At 37.1% G+C, this 24630-nt stretch overlaps 1 protein-coding gene across 15 annotated transcripts in view; it reads right to left on the minus strand.

Moving 5' to 3' along the window:
- Positions 1-361: 361 nt before the first annotated feature.
- Positions 362-24630, minus strand: part of EPB41L2 (erythrocyte membrane protein band 4.1 like 2) — a 231221-nt gene continuing 206952 nt past the window's right edge. For 3 of the 15 annotated variants that reach the window (XM_019479507.2, XM_019479506.2, XM_019479508.2), the window contains 9 exons: positions 23754-23858; positions 20781-20948; positions 19129-19182; positions 18351-18908; positions 15782-15904; positions 15104-15202; positions 12577-12657; positions 8002-8116; positions 362-2114 (listed from right to left, as the gene is read on the minus strand). In XM_019479507.2, coding sequence (XP_019335052.1) covers positions 8009-8116; positions 12577-12657; positions 15104-15202; positions 15782-15904; positions 18351-18908; positions 19129-19182; positions 20781-20948; positions 23754-23858 — 1296 coding nt within the window. In that variant the 3' untranslated portion in view covers positions 362-2114; positions 8002-8008. The remainder of the gene's footprint in view (positions 2115-8001; positions 8117-12576; positions 12658-15103; positions 15203-15781; positions 15905-18350; positions 18909-19128; positions 19183-20780; positions 20949-23753; positions 23859-24630) is intronic. The other 12 variants (XM_014611038.3, XM_006259766.4, XM_014611039.3 and 9 more) reach the window with 8 other exon arrangements.

Here is a 24630-nt window from a genome sequence, read left to right on the forward strand (position 1 = left end):
TTTTAAGGAAGTCACTAGGGCCATTTGTGTATTAAAGTACTTCTCCATGTGTGTAATGGTATCAGAATCTGGCTTTAGAAAATTTCTTTAATGAAGTATGCGGATTAAAGTGTCCATTAGAAAAAATATGAAAGCCACTGCTCTTCTGCTAGAGGGCAGAGTTGCTAAGTGTATTCAATAATGTGCTGTCCAAAAATCAGATAATACTAACCCTACAATAACCTTTCCACTCTTTAGGAAATGTCTTGCGGCCATATACTCTTAATTCCAGTTATTTCCTGATCATTTCCAGTTAAATCTAGTTATTTCCTTGACAAACATGGATATTTTTTAATATCACAAACAAGGAAAACGACGTATGTAGAGAATAAACAAACTTTATTTTATAACAGTATTACAGAAAGCAAATATCACTTAATACAACTTCAAGCAGCTATAAATCTAATTTGGCATCTTAACTATACACAGAGTAATCAGCAAACCCCTCCCCCCCAAAAAACAAACAAACAAACAAACAAACTGAACAGCAGGTATTCCCCAGTGGCAGTATCATCTGGGCTAAGTACAGACAGTCAAAAAGCCCAAGGCTGAATTGATTCAATCTTCACAGGCTAGTCTATGCTGCACAGATTGAATTCATAAGCAAGTGAACAGACATTCACTTTTGATTCCAGAAATGCAGCCACATCTGCAGTGGTCCAGGCCAGAAGCTGGGAGGCACTAGAGCATGCCTCTTTGCTGAAGCAGACAGCTTAGGCCAAGGCTAGCCTGCCCATCAAGCAAGAGGGGAGTTTGCAAAGGGGTGCAAACCATCCTGGGATGCTGGGGGACTGTGAGTTAACTTGAATCTGGAGGAGATATGGGACAAAAGTTCAATAAACCAATTTAACCTGAACAGTTAAGTCTGAATACGACATCTATCCAGGTTTATCTTAAGCTGGTTTTGGCCATTCTGATTATGTGCACAGAACTTTTGTTGTGTTACAGATTTGAACATGTTTCCAGTCGCTTATATTGGATGTATGCATAATTTCTGTCCCTAGCCCAAATGGTGTTACTTTTGAACTACATAAGAACAGGCCCATATCACCCACACTTTTTCTGCTGTATCCTAAAAGCCTGCATTACTCAGTAGACAAACAGATATACCTGTTCAAAAGAAATGTCAGTTCCAACATGTAGACAATGTGATTTAACAGAAAGCAAGCATTCTACACATGTATTCAAATAATGGAAGTGCTGAATGTTGGACACGTTAAGAAAAAAGCACTAAGGTTTTAAGCTGCCTAGATAATGTTTTACTGGAAGGGGAGAAAAGACTTTTTTTTGCCCTTTCTTCCTTCCTTATCTGGAATGTTGCAGATGACAAGGTGTCAGCCAAAGTGCTGAGCATTGGCACCGAAGTCCAAAAGTTTTTAAACACAGTGCCCAGTCGGTAGAAACTTCATTATAACTCTCTCTCTCCTACAGACTACCACCACTTGTGTATCATGGAGAGGGGGAGAGCTTCAGAAAAGAAAGAGTTATAAGGTATCAGTATAAATCAATCCAGTCAAAAAAAATCTATTTTTTTTCAAATCATAAGAAATGCTTTGTTTTTATAAAAGTCTTTTTTTTTTTTGTTATTTGATAAAGTATATTTACCTGAATACTCTGAAAAAAAAATCTGTAAGTTTCTCCAGTAAGACTTCAGTTGAAATATTTGGAAAAAAAACTATATCTAAATTAGCCAAAAATTCTCCATTCTGCACAAGCATTTCTGTTCCAGTGAACAGTGTTTACCAGAATACATTTTGTTCACTTTCATATGATCCAGAAACAGCTATAAAAATGGCAAATAGCTGTGCAAAAAACCAAAAAAACACCCCCTCTAAAAACCTCATAAAAAAGCTAAGAATGTTAAGAAGTGGTTATAGAAAGATACAATTAAGACTGTAGAGAAACAATTTTAGACCTGGGGTGTTAAGAAAGAGTTTGGTGTTGGCATTTCAACCTTGAGTGTCTGGTCATTGTTGCTTGACCTGAAAATTTCAGTGGTGTAGTGGTAGTGTTACCAATTTGGAATGGTCACAAGGTTCTTCATAGTCACAACATGAGCGGCTTCTCTTTAATTTCTGAAAAAAAATAGAAAGGAAGATTATACAACCATCTGAGAAGAACATGGTCTTAACATTATCTATCAGATTTCAGAGGTCATTTTTCCATACAGATTGTCATTTCAGCAAAAAGTCTTGAGTGATGAAAGATCTTCATCATTCATAACATAAAAATAAGTTGGGATACAATTTTAAAGACTCTACATTTTTCCCTTCAAAACTTTTAGGTTTAACATTTTGCCCCTCACAGTTGTATCTAATACTGTTTTTACCTGTTTGCAAAATTTAATAGTGAGTTTAAATTCACTAAAATATGTAATCTGTGACCTACTGAACAAGGTTGCATTTTAAATGAATGAATTAGGGATGATCTTTCCATCTCAGCACAAAGCAGTACAAAGAATTCTCCCATTTTAACCAGGGCAGAACATTCACTAGTTTAGGTGCAAGGCAGAAAATAGGGCAGGATGGTACTTTAAAGACTAAATGGTTCAGACAGGCATTTTGCAGGCAACAGCTTACTTTGTCAGCATAAGATGCTAGCATCTGCTAAAATAGTCTGTTGCTTACAAAAGCTCATGCCCCTCTGACCCAGTTAGTCTGTAAGGTGTCACTCTGCCCTATCTTCCATCTAACTTCAGAATAAGGGCTTACTGACTCTCTGCTCATAGTTTAAGTTCAAGTAATCAACACTGGATGACTTGGCTAACAGAGATTCGTTAAAAGCAAGTTACTGGACTCCATACAGGAAATTTAAATAAAATCCTTCATATCTGTTCGTTTCACTCCCATATAAGTTGAGCAAGAGCTATGATGTTGTTGTTGATCTCACTTTTTAACAACAACATTTCAAAGAACAGTTGCTTTCTCTGTTAACACTGGCTTCTAACTAGCTGTGGCAACTCTACACATAGACAATGTATATCGGACCTTCCCAAAGCTACTAGAATCTTAACGGATGCAACGAGTCGGATTGTATGCTTTCAGGATTTTCTTTTCCTCTGTGCTCCCCTTCAACAAAAGCTTTTACTACTTTCTCTTTTTAAGCAGCATTGTGTAGCTCTGACAGGAGAGTCACCTGCATTCCTATAGTTCAGCACATCCACTCATTAAAAAGTTCTGGGCACCACCAAGGAGTCTTGACTAAGACTTACGAATATGATGAATGCCCTTCCTAGTCTGAGAAAGAGTAATGAACAATTGGTGCCTCTCCTGACTGAAATAGCTACCCATCATTCAAACAGGGAATATTCCCTTCCTCCTTCAAACATGAAATAGTTCAACTAACATCAGTTCTAGCCTCTTCCCACATGGTGTCAAACCTCCCAGTCCTATTGTAAACTCACTTAATTGAAGCTAAATTGGATTTGGGCCCAAACAGATCAATACATCTACTTTAATAGAAATGATTGATAATCTTTTCCTGTCAATGGATAGACAGCAGATATCAATTTGCATTCTCCTGGACTTATCTGTAGTATTTAGAACTGCTGACTAAGGTAACCTTTGTCTCACCAAAGGCTGCAGAGTTTCAGCGTCCAGTTCAAAAATGGTTGGAGACACCGAAAAATAAAGCACTTATGAAAAAATGCATCTCTTCAATTAGCCTCTTCATCAGGGAAGTTCCAAAGTGATGGGTTGTCACCCTAGCCCTTTTTAACAAACAAGCACATGGCAGAAAAACAATTCAAATGCTAAAAGTAGGAAGATGACACACCATTCTCCCTATCCTTTACCACAAACCAGGTAAGATTTATCAGCATCAAGATGACAGACTGTCAGACGTGATGAGAGCAGCTCATGGTTAAAGAAAGAGCTGGGTAAGGTTGTGCTAAAAATGTAGTGAGCAGATGTCATTTAGTACCCTTTAATTTCTTTCTGATGCTAAGCTCACACAGAGCAACATCCATGGGTAATGGTTTCTATTATTCCAGGCTGAGATAATGACCTGGCCACCATTATTCACATTATCATCATTTCTCAGCTGAACCACAGTAATGCAATGCATAGGCACTAAATCTTCAACTCTTACGAAGTTTCAGCTAATACAGAGGAAATCCGCTCATCTCAACAACCCAGGCTACCATGAGTAAATCAAATTCATTCTCTTTTTATGCTGGTTTTTCATACAATTTTAACTCAAGCTCACAGGTCTAAGTCTTTCTTCAAAACATTTCAGAATCATGGCTCACTATAACTACAAGGCTACTTCAGGCTCCCAGGTGGAGGCTCTATTTGACGCCTATGTTCCCCTGGCTCTACAACAATAGTAAAGTTTTCTCCTGCACTGAAAAACTCTTAGCAGCCACTCTCGCTGGGGCATGAACTAACCCAGGAATTAAGGACCATGACAAACCTCACCACCTTCTGCAAAAGTGCCAGATGTACTTCTTTGAAAATGCCTTCTATTAGGCAAACACAAAGCAACTTTTTCATTAAAAACTTTAAACCACCCTAAAGCAAGATAATTCCCTTCATGCATTTTTTTCCTCAGGACAAGATAAAACACAACTTGCAGTCATGCTATGATATGCAGTGCTGAAAGCCGCTAAGGTGCAGCAGTGATGAGCACTGTTTAAAAGCCTACACAAGATAATTTTGGTTCATTAACACAAGAAAGTCAGCATCAGAGACCTTTTGGAACACTAAGCACTTTGTGGAATTGCTGGTTATTATTGCAATGAAAACTATTTTCCATTTAAAAAAATTGATCATAAAATGGTAGTTCCTTTCTAGAGAATAACCATACACACAAGTGAGAGAAGGTGTTATGTTTCCCATTGTTTTTATATTTTCATAGCTAATTAGAGGGATTGAGAAGTAAACTTTAGTTTTGTATCTATGATGCTTGTAATACAGATGGTGGTGTTCACTGGTTACACTGGTTATGTGGATAACATTATGGCTGTTTGTAGAAGTGCTGTTTTCTAAACCATGCTAACCAATTTGCATCACATGGAATCAAATTTCAATTCCCGTGAAGGGTTTATAGATGATCATTGACCATCAAGGCAGGGGGCATTATCTATACACAGTCTATACACTTGACAGCCCCTTAACAGACTCAGTTCATAGCCTCTGTCTGTGGGCTTATGCTTGGAAGTAATTAGGAGGCAATAATAAGCCTGTTTAACCACTGCTACATCGTTCAATCCTACCAACAGCTATCTGAAGTGCTGTTCCAGAAGCTGTAATGGGTGTAATTGACCTGCAACTGAGATTTAGTCAGGGTGAGGTTCTGCTGGCACATTCGACTTTGTAAAGATGTTACTTTGTGCCTGATAGCCTCTGTTGTGGTACAAAAAACTCAACTTAGTTTCCCTTGCAGGGACTGATATTTGCAATGCTTTTTTGCCAAGTTCCTAAGGACACAATATACCTGTTAATTAACCTCCAACACACCAACAGGCTTGGCAGCACCAAACTGACTAGCACCACGAATGAAAGGGACCTGGGCGTAATAATAGAGCACAGTATGAATATGAGCTGGCAGTGAAGCCAGAAGGGTAACTAATACTCTGGCATGCATCAACCGATGCATCTCCAGCAAAACCAAGGAGGTGATTCTTCCGCCCTACTCAGCACTGGTGAGACCGTAGCTGAAGTACTGCATCCGGTTCTGGGCACCACACTTTAATAAGGACACGGACAAGCTTGAGAGAGTCCAGAGAAGAGCCACCCATATGATCAGAGTCTTACACAGCAAGCCACATGAGGAAAGGCTGAGGGATCTGGGACTCCTCAGCCTGAAGAAAAGAAGGCTGAGGGAGGACCTGGTAGCATCTTACCATTACACTAGGGGAGTACATCAAGGACTCAGTGAGCAACTGTTCACCAGGGCAGCCAAGGGGAAAACTAGGAGTAATGGCCACAAACTCCTGGAAGACTGATTCAGGCTCAACACTGAAAAACTTCTTCACAGTCAGGGTGTCCAGACCATGGAATAAGCTCTCTCCAGAGGTTGTGCAATCACTTATCCTGAAAATCTTCAAGAGGAGACTGGATGGTTACCTTGCTGGGGTCACCTGACCCCCAGTTATCTTTTCTGCTTGGTGCAGGGGGCTGGACCCGATGATCTTCCAAGGTCCCTTGTGGCCTTACAATCTATTAATCTATAATACAGTTTAAATCGCCTAATTCAAACTGCCCTAATTTGCATTAACTTTCATCCTAATTCAATGAGGATTAGTTCTTTCAGACTACAGATGTCCACATGTGTACACAGTGACAGCTGTGGTCCAGATGAAACCTAGAAAAACGTAATATCTATAAACAGTCCATTTGACTAATAAAGTTTCTGTAAAGGCAACTAACATACCACATTTTTTTTAATTAAATTATATTAACCTAACAAAATAGTTTAAAATCTGTTAAAGAAAAAATTTTGGATTAACAAACTGAAAACAACACATGCTTCCTGGTGTTTATACAGCATCAGAAACTCAGACAATACTACTGAGGAACTATAGAAGCAATTGGACTACAAATTCTTAGTTGATCAGAGTTATCATTTAAATGGCTCCAGTATATCCTCGTACTGAAAAATATTATGAAGGAGGAGTAATACATGGGGATATTACTTCTTATGAAGGTAAGATGGACAATTTTTAATGCAATATTGAACTTGGCTAAGATCACTTAGAGTGAATTTGTTACAAACTTACGTTAATGGGACTCTGTTTTGTCTAGGGTTACTGTCTATCCCAGCTGGCTTTGATCTGCATTGCTACTACTTTATTAACTAGTACTGCATTTCATCTAGCATCTTATATTTTGAATGACACTGAATAAATGTTAGACTGTAAATTAAAATATTGGAGGATCCAGAAAGGTATTATAGTAGTAATTATGTTGTTTTGAATTTCATTAGGCAAGACAAAGAAAGATTTCTATTTATTCAAGTTCTTAATTCAATCCTGGGCATAGCTAACATCCATTAATTTGAATACACTCAATTTAAAGAGTCTAAAATTAACTACAATTTTTAATTTGTCGTTATTTCAAAACAAACACCAGGCATTACCTGACTAAACAGGACTATGTACAAATTAAATATTCTCTTAAAAATGTCAACTTTAGATCTGTGGCCTATAGTGCTTCAGATTATTCATTTCATTACAGAATAAAAGGTTCTCTTGTTTGATTTTAAAAAACAAACAAAGAGGATGTGAATTTTTGAAAGTTTCCTTAACTGTACAGGAATACCCCTTGCCTTGAATGTCTGAACATCAAAGATCCTACAGTGACTTCCCAAAGGCACACTGAAATGAGTGAAATATTTGGAGGAATTCTGATCTACTTTGTCTTCAACTGATAAGCAGCTTAAACTCCAGCTTGCAAACTACTTAACTCTTTTCCAGAGGGAAAGAAAAAGATTAAATATTTCAGCAAGATTGAGACCTAGAAATATACTGATTAGGTCCAATTTGGAGAGTGGGAATAATCTTTTAACTACCAACAAAATCAGTCACACAAAGGAGCAGGGAGGGGGCTCCCATATTTCAAATTAAGCATAAATTACCTGAGGTACATGTCTTAACACAAAGTTAGATAACTTAATGGAATGCTAAAAGTAAACACTGTAAAAAGGCTTTGTGAATGAAGATTTTTGTAGGAAATTTGAAATTAGGATTAAAATTAATTTTACAAGTCTTCTGAAAGCTGCATTGCATCTTGTGTTTGAGGCAATTTGCTATTCAAATGTATCCATCTTCACTGATACTAAAATGTATACATCTATTGAGCACTTTTTAAAAAACTGAACCATACATGCTAAAGAGAGATGATGTTCCCTTTCAAACTATACTTTGCTCGAAGGACAGTTGTGAGTAATAACCACCAACATAGGACTTAGTATTTCAAGCTTACCTGCACTATTTTGCTTGATAGTATAAGGCTTCCTTACCTTGAACTTATCCTTCATCTTCCTCAGCAAGTTCAGTTTCTTTATGTACCACTACCCTTGTGACAGACATATCAGGGTGCTGCTCTTTGGCTTCTTTGATTGCCTGTGCCAATGCCTACAAACATATTGGAAAGGCTTAGTTGAGGAACAGTAAAATTACATTAAGATTTGGTCTGATCTGGAGGATCCAAAAGCAACACATTCAGTTTAATAGGTGTTCAGGACTGAAACCTTTGGATTTAAAGGGCTGTTAAATTGGAAAACAGTTTCCTGTGATGGCTAAATATCTTTTACTTCAGTTTTGTGATTTTGGGTTCTTAAATGAAAAGCTACGCAGGTTGTTCGAGCTATCATGAGTCCACGGAACAGATTATTTGGTTTCTAATTTTCCTGTTCTCCACTTTTCAAAGTCAGCATTTTTACTGGATAGGTGAATTAGTATTTTATTCAATACCATATTTTACTGAAGCAACCACGTGGACAATACATGAATATGATGGCTGATAAAAGAAACCACATTAGTTAGCAACTATGCAGGACAATCTCATGTTTGCCTAAGAAAAAGGATAGACAGTAAGGGAATCTTTTTTAAAAAAAATCTTATGCCTGTTCTCTGTAACTCACAGCAAAATGCATCCCCAAAATGCTGCAAATGCACCCCCAAATCATGAAGAGACAATGATAGTTATTTGCATATTAGGCATCTTTTGTGAAAAATAGCATTTTGGAGAACAAAATTTCTAACACTATTCTGTCTTATTTGAACTCTAATTACTTAAGTTAGTTATTTTCCTAGATGCGATCACTAATTGCTGAACAGTCTCTATAGATACCTTAGGGAAAAACTTGAATGCAGCAAGCCTAAGTTGCAGAAAGCCTAAGTTGCATGAGTCCCGGCCCAAATTTTACCTTGGAAAGCCAAGATGGTATGAAAGCTACTCTGATGTGTTGTTTACTACAAGTACATTGGGAAAATAAGCATGGGAAAACTTTGAGTTGCAAGTGGTACCTAGAAGTATTTCCTCCCACTCAAAAGTTGGGTTGGGTATTTCTGTGTACACAGTATGCAATCTGGCAAGAAAAGCATAAATAGTTTAATAAGATTTTCAAAAGCCAGAGGAGCAACTCAAGGAATTGTCCAGTAGTTAATATGGCTCATTGCATGCAAGAAGAAATCGTTGTGTACTGTAAGTACAGAAAAAATAAACTAAATTAAGGGTCCTCTGCAGCACTATCCAGGCAGCGAATGGACCATATTGATTTTCTATATGCATTAATTTCCCCAAAAGCTTAAGCTTATCCTTGATCTAAGAAAACTTAATTAGCAATATGTCTTTACATTTCCCATTTCTCTTATTCTAGGGTTCTCATTATTTGTTGACCCTTCCACAATATCTTGGAAAAACACTGTAAATTATTGATGTAGTTGACATTAGGATGTAATGCTAAATCAGAATAGCAGACAGCAACACAAAGAGATGGTTCCATTTATTATGAATTGATGAAAATAATCCAAGTTGCATTGACTCCTTCATTCAACATACTCTAAAATAGTTATGACAGACTAATTAATGTCTATCAATAAATCAGTAAGTCGTAAGTGGAAGACAGGAGGGAAGTGCAAATTAGATTTAGAAAAACTTCACTGAGGCAGGTCCAAATATTTACCTTCAGGAACAATGAAAAATTTATTTTTATTCCTTTGTGTTTTCAATAAATCTTGTTTTATTAAGAAATGTACTTAAAAGGACTCGTACACAAGGCCATATTAGAGGAGCACAGCAACATTAAAGAGAGGCACAGGAGGCAAAAGAGCTTGGTTTTTATTTTAGTCAAGAACCATAGCCAAGGCCATCTTATTTCAATGAACTGTGTTGCCCTGCACAAGCAGTGAATAAACACAGATGAGGGCTGAGGAACCAAGCAGGAGGCAAGAGCTGGAGGTGGTATTTCATAAGCCATAATAAATCCACAGTCAACTTAGTGGCAAGGGCGACAAAAAAAATACTGAAAACCCTAAAAAAGAAAACAGGGTGCAGTAAAACAAGCATCTCACCTTGAAGGGCTACAGGTTGAATGAACAATATTTTCCAAAATCATATTGCGGTAGGGAGAAGAAGAAATAAAAAGTCTGAGAGGAGACAGAGGTGGGGAGGTAGGGCAGGGGAAGCAGAAATCAAGAGAGAATGCCAAGGTTCGAAAAGGATTTCTTAGGGTGATATCTTTTATTGGACCTTAGGACAAATATTCTACATTCGAAAGCTTGTCCAACTCTATCCCAACTATGCACTTGGTCCAATGAGTTAGACAAGCTTTCAAATGCAAAACATTTGTTCTAAGATCCAATAAAAGATATCACCCTAAGAAATCTGTCTCATGCATACTTTCTGGAACGTCACAGCTGCAACATCACCATTACACCATTACCATTATATTACATACATTAAGGTTCGAAAAGAAATCTTAGTGATTCAGTGGCAAAATGAGGGGTATACTGCCCTACTGCCACATGATGCTTGCTGTCAATTTTCATCCTAATAGGTTTATTAGTATTTTACATTTTAAGATGCACCCCATGTAATCTGTACAGTACAACCAAGGATTTCTAAGGAAAGGATTACTCACATTTGAAAATTAAGACTTCTATCAGACTCTGTGCAAGGAAGAGCAACTGAAATCTTTAATACAAAAAGTGAATGTTAGAAATACTTGCTTTCTAACAAATCTTGATGGTTTGGGAATATTTTCATGTGCTGGACAGTGCCAACAGCCAAATGAACAAAACTAATCACACAGTTTTAACAAAATGAAATTCACAGATCCACTGCAGGGTCAGCCTCTAGTAGAAGGTTCCACAAGTAGCCAAAAGCTAAACAGAGGGTTTAATGTTAGTGTGAAAAATTCTCTCTGTATTTCTTACAATTCTTACAATTTATTTTTTTGCTTCATAATTGTTTATTTTTTGTAAGGAGAAGGAATGGAGAGCAGTAAATGGAGTTTTATAAAAGCAAAGGTAGCGTTTGACCTTTTCAGATGTTCCAAATGAATTAAATGAGTGTCAGAGTAGATATAACCCTTGCCTAATGCTAAACATCTCTGCCATTTAATTACAAGCTTCAAGGAGAGATTGAATTTGTCATGAGCCACTTGCTACAGGCACATCAAAATCTAAAATTAAATTTACAGAGTCCTGAGTACATTACAATTAAGAAGTGAAATTAAAACTCCGTTCTGTAGATTTATGTATCCGGCATCAATTTACAATTGGCTTTACTGTCTCGTGATATAAAGGGCAGACTTTTTCTTTAAAAAACCCAGTGATGGCTAACTATCTTTTATTTCAGTTTTGTCACCCTAGAGTCTTAAATGAAAAGCTATGCACATTGTCTGAGCTATCACAACTCCAAGGAACAGATGATAGCATTTTCTAATTTTTTTGTTCTCTACTTTTCAAAGTCAGTCTTTTTCCTGGACAGGTAAATCCATATTTTAACTCAAGAAAATGAATGCATGCACTAGTTTTTTGTGCAAATGAAGATTAAATTATGCATGCATGATTCAGAGAGATGCACAATTAAAATATAGTTGGGCCTATGCTCATATTTTTGCAAATACACGTGAATCTAAATTGATTGTTTTCTTACATTTAAAAGGAAATATCAGTATGTCCTAACGTACGGCGAAACTTGTACTCTCTCTCAAAACACAGGGCTGTGTTACTATATTAACAACACAGAACTGGGAACTATGGTTTGTTTAGATTACTGTTTCCCAGCACATTATGGTGGTAGGGCTGTCATTCAGTTTTTCCTTTCAAATGGAAAACAGTAGCAACAAGCCATTTGAGTCCCTTTCACATAAATAAGCTGTTTAAACCTAGAGAGCAGGAATACTTCCATTGTGGATAAGAACAGGAAAATAAAGAGACTGCTCCTCTTCTCAGCTGCATCGCAGATACTTTTTTCATAAAGTACATTAGCTGCTATAAGTTGATATAACAGAATCCACCCGCTCCTATGAACAGGGGTCTACCGAACTTGAGGTGGGGGCTGGCCAATTTCACAGGCAAATTCTAAGCCCCCAAGCCATTTTTATGGGCTTATTGTAGTGTCCCCCACTGACAGGTGGAAAGGGCTGTCCATCATATAGCCCTGCCCCTCACTGCTGATTGGATGAGGGCTGTCCATCAAGCAGCCCTGCTCCTCATCGCTGATTGGTGGAGGGAGTGGGGCCGGCATGATAAGCAGCCCTCTCAGCCAACCGGTGGTGAGGGGCAGGAGTTGCAATCATCTTGCCTGCTTGTTTTAATGCTGGCAGCCCCATTCATGCAAGGCTGCATGGCCTGGAGGACTGCTGGCTCCCACTGGGGAGCCAGCACTCTATTTTTAGTAAGGTTTTTTTTTCCCCCCTGTGGATTTCAAGATTGGCTGATTTTGCAATTTCTACAAAATTCACAAAATTGCAATTTGAGTAGGTCTCTGCCCAGGAATTCACTTGATATCGCCTTTTCTTAGTGTCATTGATCTTAGAGGACCACGATTGACACACCCTAGTAAAAAGAGGGTAGGTACTCACCTGGTCATGGTCAATATCTGCATCTCCAGTAATGACAATGCGCTTCTCAATCCTTGTTTCTGATACCCCACCTTTCACTGTCTGCAGATGGCACACAAAAAAATAAATTAATCTTTACAATTATTCCATATAACTAGAGAGGAGAGTGGTAACCACTTATGTGCTTCATCTCTAGCACACTGAAGCAACTAAACTTTGGTGTTGGAGAGTTGCAGTGAATAATAAATTATTCCGCATAAAGCTAGTTGTCCTTTCCAGTTTTAATAATGTGGTTAACTGTACTGCAGTGCCATTCAAGAAGCTGTCTAAGAACTAAAGCAGCATAGAATACCATCAGATATTGGCTGAGGTTATTTTTGGAGGTAGCTGTTTGGTCAGGGACACAGGTCTTTTTCATCAAGACCTGGATCAGAACACATTACAAGTCTCCTGAAATGGCAGTGATACATATCAACTCATCTTCTCAGCTCCTGCACAAAATTTCTTCAGTATTAGTGCAAAGGTTCTCTCTTCTGATCTACCTGTGTATGTCTGCCTCACCAACTTTGCTATCTAATTGCAAAATCTCAGATGAAACACCTTTACCCCTTTTACCCTGCTTCTTCATTACCCTAATGTTTAAAACAGTTGAAGATCCAGCCAGAAAGGAAGATGCTATAGAATATACACCTATGCGGATAATAAGATTAAAAGATTTTTCTTATAAACATGTAATTCTTTGAAGATTGTTATGAAAGACTTTCAAACAGCAAATCAAGAATATCACTGAGACCAGAGATAGAACATGTAAGACAAGTTCTATTAGACTAATCAATGGAAATTAAAATATAATTAAATCCCAGGAAAATTCAAAAACAAATCCTTCAAGAACACCAAAGGAAGATTTAGATTATGTTGGAAGTTTCCTAAGTCTACAATAAAAATTTTTGGATGGGAAATTGGAAAGCAGTTTGGGCATTCAGAACCCCATCCACAAATCCACTGATATCTATGATGAGGCTGCTAATGAAAATATGGAAAATCTGGTTTCAAGACTGCTATCCTATTCTTCACTGAATCGGTCACTTCATGAAAACAAGATTGATTCAAAACTTTTGAAATGGTTGCTTCCAAAAAAAAGTCTTTATCATTTTATAGGTTTTCTTACAGCTGCACATATGCACAGGATCAGATACTGATTTAAAACAGGAGGTTCAAATGTTTCTCTAAAGTCTTTTTTTACTAATTTTGAAAAGAACAGGAAATCAAAGAAGGGATGTTAATTAATCTCTCCTTAAAATGCTTAGTCTACAGTTTTCTCTGCAGGACCTTCATTCAAGAATGTTCCAAACCCTTCTTTCCAGACCTATTGTCAATAAATAATTCTTCCTTTAGGATATATTCTGAAACTCATTTTATAAACCCTGAATCTTGTCATAGGTAGTCACAAACTGAATTTCCTCATCTTGAAATAAAATGTAACCTGTACCTTTTATATTTTACCTTCCTTTTAGCTTTTTCATAAGCTGTAATTATTCCTGTGCTTCCCTTTTAAAAAACTGTTAGTAAGTGATCAAAATTATACTAACTCTATCATTTGCATGCCCGCCCATTAAAAAAATGCTTCCATAAATAGCAGGTAAAGAAAACATGCTTTTATGGAGGAAGGGAATGTAAAAACACTATAGAGGATAGAAACAGAAACAGACCAAATGTCTTTTGAATTTCATGATTCTCTTTTGAAGCTGAGGACTTGGATTCATGTAAGCTCCTGAAGTAACATATGATAAAAGGGACCCCCAGTGGTTGGCTTTACTTACAAAGGTACCCCAAAAAAGACTATCAATATAATCCCCAAAATCCCAATGTTGCTGACCCCTGCATTAGAAGGTGTCTATAGACTCCAACCATATTATGTCCTCTCCTGCAAGAATTCCCAGAAAACACTGAGGAGTGAGTAGGAAGAAGAACCTGTAAAGCTTAGTTCTGCTTTCCTCCACTTCTCATCTATTGAAAAAATCCAGCAATGTTTCCCCCATCTTTTCCCTAGTTCTCCCTCTGGATCATAGGTAATGTCATGTTCAGCCCTTATTTAAAGGTGTCAGCTATCCATCACAAAATTGGAAGCTGGGTCAATCCATTTTGGCTGCAAACAGATAAGCAAAGTTCAATCATTCAGATACATCCACGTCTGTTGTCCCACGATAAATCCTAAAAAAGTTTCCCAGATAAGAGGTAGTAAGAGTTTGTCCTGGGATATTACAAGTATGTCTGTACAGTTATCCTGGGATTGCCTTATTGAATCAATGACAGATAAGCAGTAGCACATTCAGCTGCTTACTAAACCCTGATTAGAAGGGCAATGTGTGTACACACAAATCACAGGACTGGCCTGTTTCAGGACACAAACAGGCACAACTTATCCAGGGACAAATGCAATATCTGTTCCTAGCCACATTTATGATGATGAATAGCAGCTCTTAAAACCAACATAAAGCATATTTATATAATGATATTTTTAAATGCACAGAGAAGTTACTGGTTTTACCTTAGTGATGTGTGTAGTTGTAGTTGTAGAAACAGATTCTGATGTAATAGTCTGCGCACTCAACAGTACACCAGCATCCCCACCTGCACTGCCATCAAGCTGTGAGTAGTTTGGAAAGGAAGAAAAAGTTGTATTTTCATGCCTTAGGATTTAGAACTTTTCACTAAAAGAAGTAAATGCAAGCTTCAGCACTGAACACCTACATCATTCTACTTCAGTTCAAATGAAAAATTGTTTTTAGAACAGACACATCTGTGTATTCTTCCCCATGCTATCTGTGCGGCATTGTTGGCCAACACAATAACCATATGAGACACTGGTTTTGTGTACATTTTACAGATCACTCTAAAATAAAAGCCACTTCGTCTGCTGAGTCATACAGACCATTTGACTATCTATCTCTTGTTGACAAATTTGTCAAAGTTACTGTTCCTCTTCAGGATCTTAAGGGCAGTTTAAAAAAAAACAAACCCTACAGTTTAAATGACACATCACTATCTACATGTTGTAATTCCATTATTCCATAGTCACAATATAATCTGAGGCCCTATATGAAAAACGTTACTTATTAAAGCATTTTTATATCGTCATCTCTCTTGAATTTGACCAAGAATAGGGTTTAAAAAAAAAAAAGACCAATTTGTAAACAACATCATAAAAGATCACCAGCTCCTGTACCTGTGGAGACTCATACGTGATGGTTTTAGTCTCTGTTTGGACAATTGGAACTTCCTTGGTGGAGATTTCTGTTCTCTGTGTAGCATCTGAAATGGTCACCATCTCTGTTTTTACTACTGGAGGCTGTGGTGGAAGAGGCAAGAATCAATCCAAAGGGCATACGACTAAGGTTTGCATGGTAAGCTAACAGAAAATATGACCAAAAACCTAAAAGGCGATTAAAAAACACTTAAGCATGTCTCCCTCAACTCAAAAACAACAGCAACAAAAACTCCTAAAACAAAACAAAAATAAGGAAGTAAAATGAATAACCAGACCTTTTAGCCACCTAAATTAGGACAGAAGATTCCAATAACCTTTGATACTACATCTTAGATTCAAGTATCAATGAACAACACATGCTGAAACGGATAATAATTTGTCTTAAACTTAGGAAAATGGGAAGGAGTGTCAGTTTAGCTATCGGTTCTTCCATTACACAAAAGTTGCCAGTGTTAAGTAAAAGCTGTAAATATGTAAAAAATAAACCTTGCCTTGAAATAGAGAATTCTCTATATGAATTCTCCATGAGTGCCCATCTGTTACTTGGTCTAACAGGAAATAAAGCTAGAATTTCTAGACATTTCTAACATTTAATTAGTTTTAATGTTAATTTCTAAAACAGAAAACTGTTACTTCTGGGGTTTAGAGGGTATGTAGCTATTTAACTACTAGGCTTAAATACCAATGGTTTCCTCTGAAAAAATCTTTGAAAAGATATTGTAACTCCCAGTATACAAAGGGTGTCTGTAATACTAACATCTATTTGGGAAGAAAAAGATACTGACAAAGCAAAACTCTGCAAGCAATTAAAACAATGTGGTATGTGCTATATTCGGCCAGATTTTTAAATGTATTAGGCACCTAAAAATGCACATCTGAATGGGCACTTAACTCTAATGACTTCATTAGGCAGTTTGGGTTCCTACACATATGTGGGGAGCCTGTTCCAACACGCTGGAAATCCAGTGTGTTGGAGCAGAAACGATTAATCAAGTCTGCTGGAACACGGAAATTGATGTACTCTGGCAGCCTCATGCATCATGTCTATCGATTTAGCCGCACTGACAAAATGTCAGTGGGGCACTTTGAAATAAAATACATCCAATAAGCTTTAGTTTAAAGTGCTCTGCCACCATTTTTTCAGCATAGGGACAACGGCAACACTGATACACATGACACACGGGCGCTTTTAATTAGCGCATTTTGCTAATTAAAGTGCCCAGTGTCGTGTCCGAAAGCACGTGTAAAAATGCCTGAGGAGCCTCCTAGGTGCTTATCTGCGTTTTTGTTCATTGCTTAAATTTCCTTACAAACCTAGTCTATTTTCCCACTATTCTCAGGAAGTGTTTCTGCTAGGTCTCAGTATAACCTAGAGAAATTTGTTTACTTACAGCCTCAACCAGAAGAATAATTGGGAGTATTCACTGAGGAAAAATGACATGGGATTTCCTTAGGATCATCTCTGAAGTGAAATGCAGTTGCAAACTTCAAGAATACCATAGAGACCAAAGAGTTAGTTTACAAATGGTACATGAATTTCTGGGCAGAGATGTCTCCTCTTTACTCCATATATCTCTTCTTTCCTCAGAAATCTACCAAATGATTGAACCCTTTTATCCTGCTTATGTCCCAAAATAGCTGGTCATGGCTTTTTCTGGAGCTAATGTGTGGTTCCCTAAATGTCCACTGGTATTAGAAGAAGCTGTAACAAAACAATAAAAGCTCCATTCCCTTATGCTTGAACCTGGCTCAAGTTGTGTGTTTTTATTATTTAAAGGGTGTTGGTTGTAGCCATGTTCATCTAAGGACATAGGCAGACAAGGTTCTTTGGGTAAATCTGATATATTTTATTAGACCAACTAAAATAGTTGGAAAAATTCTTCTTTGAAAGTATTTGGGTATGAACACCCTTTTCTTCAGGCAGAGGAAAGGTGTTTGTACCTGAAAGCTTGCAAAGAAGAACTGTTCCAACTATTTCAGTTGGACTAATTAAAACTATCAGATTTACCCAAAGAATCTTGTTCTCTTTATTAGTTAAAGCAATTTGGGTCTATACTGATTCCATTCATCACATTCATAATAATTTTTAAAAGAAAAAGGGGGGAAAAAAATTTAAAAAAGAAAACTGTGGACAGGAAGAAAAACTGAACAAAATTAAATTGGAGTTTCCAGTTACACATACAGGTCACAGATGTGTTAAAAACAGCTAACAAAATAGACAAGACAAGACTTGCAAACGTTAAAAACATGCAAAAAAAAATTATGGAGTAAGGAAAAAAAAATAAGATGGTACAGCTGTAGGAAGGTTTGCTTTACTGGTGATTCTTCTCCAGTTGCAGCAAAAGGCCAGAAACCGTGACTGAAGTAGGCAGAGTTTCACTGCTCATCAGTGGTTTCCACCTTCCATAAGATCTCAATCTTGGTGAGCACCTGAAGAGCTGGGAGAATAGGAGAAGAAAGGCAGGTATATTTTCACCCTAAGAAACATCTCTACATAATCTACTTCTTGGTCTGTTCCACCATTTACCTCAGAACAACAAATTATTTGTGGCTTGACATCAATGCCAATGTGAGAGAGATCTCCATTTATTTTGAGCTGTTCTTCCTCCCTCTCTTCTCTCAGGTCTTGTTTTGCCTCTTCTATAAAACTCTTCTCTTCTGGAGTTCCAGAAACTGCATTTCCCTCAACCAAACTCTCTTCTGCAACTTGTGCATGTTCAATTGAGATTTTTTCTTTACTGCCCTCTATTACAGATTCCACACATTGTACCACCTTTGCCGTACACCCTTCCACTTCCTTAGCATCTTCATTTTCTTCTTTTTCTTCCTTGATGACATCTTCTGTGACTCGATGGTGTGGCTGGTATTCTCCTACCTCTTCATCTTCACTCTCACTACTGCTGCTGCTCTCCGATGACGTTGATGAGGAGTCCTTTTTTGACAGATGTTCCAACTTACAGGGCTCCCCACCATCAATGGCAACTTGTATTTTCCCTCCGTTGATTTCATTTATGACTACTGTCTCTTCTATCCCAACCTCTGCCCGTTTCTTCTCCTCCACTACGCTCAGAGTCTCATGTGAACTCTGCACAAAAAAACATGGATGAGGAAAACAAAAGTACAGTATATAAATAAATCAAAATGATGGAAACAAAATTAACTGATGGTTGGTTCATGTCATGAAGAGGACTAAGATGACTGTGATGGTTAACTGAAAAAGGAAAGAAAGAAAGAATGAAGGTGGATCAGAAATGTCAGAGCCAAATGTACTATGGAAAAAAAAAAAAAAAAAAAATCAGAAGAACCTTATCAGCATCTCTGGCTCCACTGCAAGGCCCTTCTGCTCTGGGACCAACTTTCTGTGAAACAAAAACCAACCAGAGGACACAAATCAATAAGTTTTCTAAACACCAAACATTTAACATTGCGTAGACAACACAGTGAGACAAAGGATCTGCATATCCATTGTTGACACAGTATTGTCAACATAAGCTCAGTTCAAAATGCGTACCTCCCCAGAACAGATGGGTATGCTGATGTCCACACAGAATCTTCAGTTATGCGGTTTCCTACAACCAATCCATTGACTAAGGTGCCCATTGAAAAATTGTGTGCCCTAAATTAAGGTGCCCATTAAAAAAAATTAGCCCAGTTGGTGATGTTCAAAAACAAAATAATTACCAAAAAGATGAGAAAACCCCCCAACTAATGCTGGTCCAGGATGCAACCTGGCAACACAATCAATTTCCTACCTTAAGATTAATTAATTCAAGCAGTAAGAATGTATGTAATTATTGCATAAGTGGAAAAAACATTTCTTCATACGCTATCCTACCATCTATCAGCTCTCACATACTAAATATGGCATGTATTTTTAATTTTATTGCAGGCAGACTTTTTTTCCCCTTAGTTCCCTATTTTTTTTTGTTTTTATAGTTATAAGATTTGGAAGCTCCTTTTAATAATTTTATATACTGTAATAAAAAGAAGTAGTATTAGGTTACTGTTGTATCTAAGGCGTGTTATAAAAAAGATCCTAATAGGCTCTCATTTGGATAGCTCAAATGGTGAGTTTCTGTTAGTGTTTGTATCATGACGAAATGATTTGTGATGGGTGTCTGCATTGACATAATAGGCCAAAAATGTACATTCACTTTATAATACCATGACAGTTAAACAAAACTTGTATTGAAGAAGCAATGTTCAAGTTCAGAGAAACTCATGAAAGCACAAATATATTTTAAATTCAGGGGTTGGCAACATTTTTGGGCACAGTGCCAAAAAACACCGGCAACTTCAACTTGTAAGATGCTGACGTGCCAGGGTGGATGGTGGGTGAGCCATGAGAGGTCCAATTCTTGTGGCAGCACAGCCCCAGCTCCTTCTCTGTCATTCTGCCTAAGGTGCACGTGCCAAGTAAAATGCCTGAGGGTTGCCTACCCCTGTTTTAATTGAAGTCAGCACACCATCTGTGACTTAATCCTGGCCTCTTTTCTATTTTTTTTAATCTTTCTAAGTACAGTGTGTATAGGATCCTTGTGAACCAAAAGTAGGAATCAACAAACCGAGTACTACAAATACAGGACTAGACCCTGAGCTCACTATGCCAAGTTCCTCTTTTGCAAAGAGGGGTGACATACGCCGGACTGTTTTGACAAAAAAAATCAGACTTTGATAAAAAAAGTTAACTTTTATATAATTGTTTAACCACTTTTGAGGTCCACATCTATTAATTTTAACTTAATATGCATTCAAGGCAAATCTATTTCTTCCATATCTATCTATAACTAGAGAGTCTTAGGAATACACAGCATCCAATATGGCATAAGGTTTAATACCTGGATACTGAAACTTCATGCAGTAAATTTTATCTTATGTTCTGAAAAAACCCAGTTCCTCTACATGTGGCATTACAGGGAGGAGGGGGGGGGGGAAAAAAAAAAAAGCAAAAAAGCACCTCAGGCAGCTGTGAGAAGGGTGAGGCAGAAAGCATTTCAGAAGGTACATTATCTTTCACAACAGTGCCCTCTGGTGTCCGTATCGTGGCTGAAGAGAAGGTAGATTTCATGCTAGTGGAAAAGCCCTCTTTACTAAATAAAATTGATGTTATTTCTTCTTCTAGGCTCTAGACAAGTTAGAAAACGGAAAGCAAAGAATTAAAACAGTAGAAGACAAAACAGCAGTGACCTACAAAAGAAAGGAGAGGTTAAGCAAGAAAAGAAACAAACAGGACAACAAAAAGAATATATTTCTGAAAGAATTATACAAGATCAAAATCAAACTGTGCCCTTAAACAGAAAAATGTGATAATACAGTAAGACCTAGTGACAGAAATGTGTCGTCAATCACAATATTTTACCATGCTAAGATACTAGGTACCCACAACTCTATTGCTTTTACACATTATTTCAGAATGTAAAGATATGAAGTGTTAAATGGAAGGATTCAACAAAACCTTCCCATACCTCTTAATGCAAGGGTAAGAGTTTACTAACAGATATAATTCCAGATTCAATACTAGGAGTATTTCTTCTTTAAATTAAATTCTTGAATTTTCCCAGTCTTCCCTCACAGCATTAGCTACACATAGAGGGCTAGACATACCTGAATACTCCTTTCCCGCTCTAAGATGGCATGTGTCCATGATATTAAACAGATTTTTGCCAGCTTAACTTTATACATCTGGTTTGTTTTTTAAATAAATACTTTAAGGGGAAATCAAAACATGCATTGATCTAAGAATTCAGCATTAAAAACATTAAAACTGTTCCATTCTATTAGGCAAACATGTATATACATATACTTACAAACCGACTTAAATGTCTATAGCTCTATACCCCAAACTACTATGAATCTGTTTTATCACGGATAACAGAAATCATGAGCTTTATTTAAAATGATCACTGCCATCACCAAAAGCTAAAATAATCAATTGTTTCAGTTTTTCCCCAAGGAATGCCAGAAGTTCTTTTATCATGTTAAAGGTTAAACGTACTTAAAAATATAAAACCAATAACATAATTAATATTTTATCCTGATGTAATGAAGAAACTGAACAAATGTTGTAGCTATCGACTAAAAGATATGCCTGTCTGTTCTAGGGACTTACAAACCACATATCGCCCCAAAATACATCTTAGGGCAAAAGTACATTTTGGGCCAAGCTAAAAAGTTATGCAAATACTTTATTAAATATGGACTTATTGTAGACTTGTGGTATAGAACCTAAACACATACACAGTACTGCGTATACATACGTAGTACACATATATACACACACACACTACATGCATGGAATGAAAGTGAAAGGAAAGAAGAGGAGGAGAACAAAGACCCCTGAATATTGTTATAACAGAACAACAAAGCATCTTCAAGGTACCTGGGACATATCTGATTTAGATGGAAGTTTGTTAAATTTGTCCTAATCCTTTTTTGGACATTCATTCATTCTTCATTCAAAAACCAAAATGAAATAAATGTTTTAAAACATCTGCATTTTAGGTTTGTTGGGGGGGGGGAGGGGTTACCTTTGTTTGTTTGTTTTTTGCTTAAAGGAGTGATTATAAATGATGCTGGATATCCAAAACTGTAAAAAGATGCCTATAATATTTCTGATAGAAAACCTGCAATTAAGTCACAGATGCTGCACAGTTAAAGGTATAGCAGTACAAAAGGTGTTGACCCAATGGAAATGTGTCTCATACTAAGGGAATAAAATTAATCAGTATTTATGTTCATTGGAGCAGGCAGGGAGAGGAAATTACAGGGTTCTCCATGGATAAACAGCTATAGAGTGTGTGAGTGCTATATACACATGTATAAATTAATATGATTTTAAACTGCCATCTCAATAATAAAAGTTAGCACTTACTAGGCACCTGTACTACTAAAAGGGGTTCTTCCCTTCCTCTTCAACACTTCATTCATCTATCCAAAAAGTGCTATTTATTACCTTTCAAATCAGATGCTGCTATTAGCAGCAAAATAGAAATATCCCCTCCTCCCCCCCAATTAACAGCAATGGCAACAAATTCAAATATTTATGCACTGCCAATGATCAAAACAAAGTTTACAGCTTGTTTTGCAATGTATTTTGATTTGAGATGTTTAGCTGGAAAAAAAGTCAAAGGTCATTTAATCAACAACACTGCAAGTGTTTTAATGCAACCATCATAAAAACCACAACCCAGACTTTATATGGTGCTTTTTGACATTACATCCTAGAGCATTTTACAAAGGTGGTAAAAATGTTCCCCATTCTACAGATGGAAAAGAAGTGGCAGAGACATGAAACAGCCAGATTTAGGCATCATGAGGAATGAACCATTTTCCCAGCAACATAGATCCAGGGATGGCTGCAGTAGTTGCATAACTGTGATGCGAATACAAAAATCTAAAGAGAAGATGACAAATGATGCATCTGGGTTGAAACACAGGTTTCTCTACCCCCTTAATCATGTTATCAGTATATGTTAACACTACAGTATTCCTCAGCACTATCTGATTAATGTACACAATCTCTATTTGCCTCTTAAAATGTTAGTGATTCTGAAATTCAAGGCAAGTTTTGATAGCAGATTGCAGGGGTATAGGTTGTCACCATGTTAGTCTAAGGACATAGGCAGACAAAACTCTTTGGGTTAATCTGATATCTTTTATTAGACCAACTCAAATAGTTGGAAAATTTCTTCCAAGTATTTTCCAACTATTTGAGTTGGTCTAATAAAAGATACCAGATTTACCCAAGGAACTTTGACAGCAGATAGCAATGCTTTTGTTGCAGATATCAACAGAGCAAGTTCATCACCTCCCTCCCTCCCTCTCCTATTTTTTTTTGATGGTCTTAAATAAGTTACTGCCATTTAAAGAAGGCACCCCAGTTAACTCAGGTCAGATCAAAGTAAAAGGGAAGAAGTTTCAAGGTAGCCACCTTGTCTGTTTCCTCTGGTTTTGCTTCAGTAATCCCTGTTGCTGCAGTCCATTGCTTCTCCTTTATAGGCAGTATTTCCCCTTGGAAAATGTGGTCTCCTTTTTGCTATTTGTTTTTTGGTTTTTATAAAAACCAATGCAAATTAACAGATAACAACACATACATACACTGTCACAATAAACATGAAGACAAATTGGCCTGAGAGCAGCACAAGAATACCAGGTGGGAGAACATGCAGAAACAAAAAACTTGGATTGGCTTCCTTTTCAACTTAAATTAATTCAATGCCAAACCTCACACACTTACACCATGCTGGTATATTAGACTACATTTTGTAATGAAATTGGTATTTTTGTTAATAAAACATTCTGATCCATCAACATATCTGGAATACCTGTAAGGGAGGTTATGATTTTTACCTACCATCATACTGTGATGGTTAAGCCTGAGAAACTGTTTCTTGGCAGCAGCTGTAAGTCACTGCCTCCCCCCCAAAAGAAAATAAAAATAAAAAGCCCATTAACAATACAGTAAAAATGTTTTTTCCAAAGTTAGCCAGTAAGGACTGGAATTACCAAGGTATTTCAGCATGTGAGTAGTTCTCTTGGCTGTAGTCAAATTTAAAGTTAGGGATAACCAAGTACCATGTTAAAACAGAATCCTAATACAGAAAATCATTTGATAAAATTGAGGAGAAAAACAAACAAACAAACAAACAAACAAACAAACAACAACTTATTCTGGAGATTATAAAGTTTCCTCAATCTTTGCATGTCAAGAAAAGTCTTGTAGCAATAATTAGGACAGCAAGCCCACTTTGTTCAGAGGAAAAGTCATGTCAGACCAGATGCCAAATTGACTTTTCTGGCAGAATGTA

Source organism: Alligator mississippiensis, chromosome 1, assembly GCF_030867095.1.
Source record: "Alligator mississippiensis isolate rAllMis1 chromosome 1, rAllMis1, whole genome shotgun sequence".
NCBI classification, from domain to species: domain Eukaryota; kingdom Metazoa; phylum Chordata; order Crocodylia; family Alligatoridae; genus Alligator; species Alligator mississippiensis.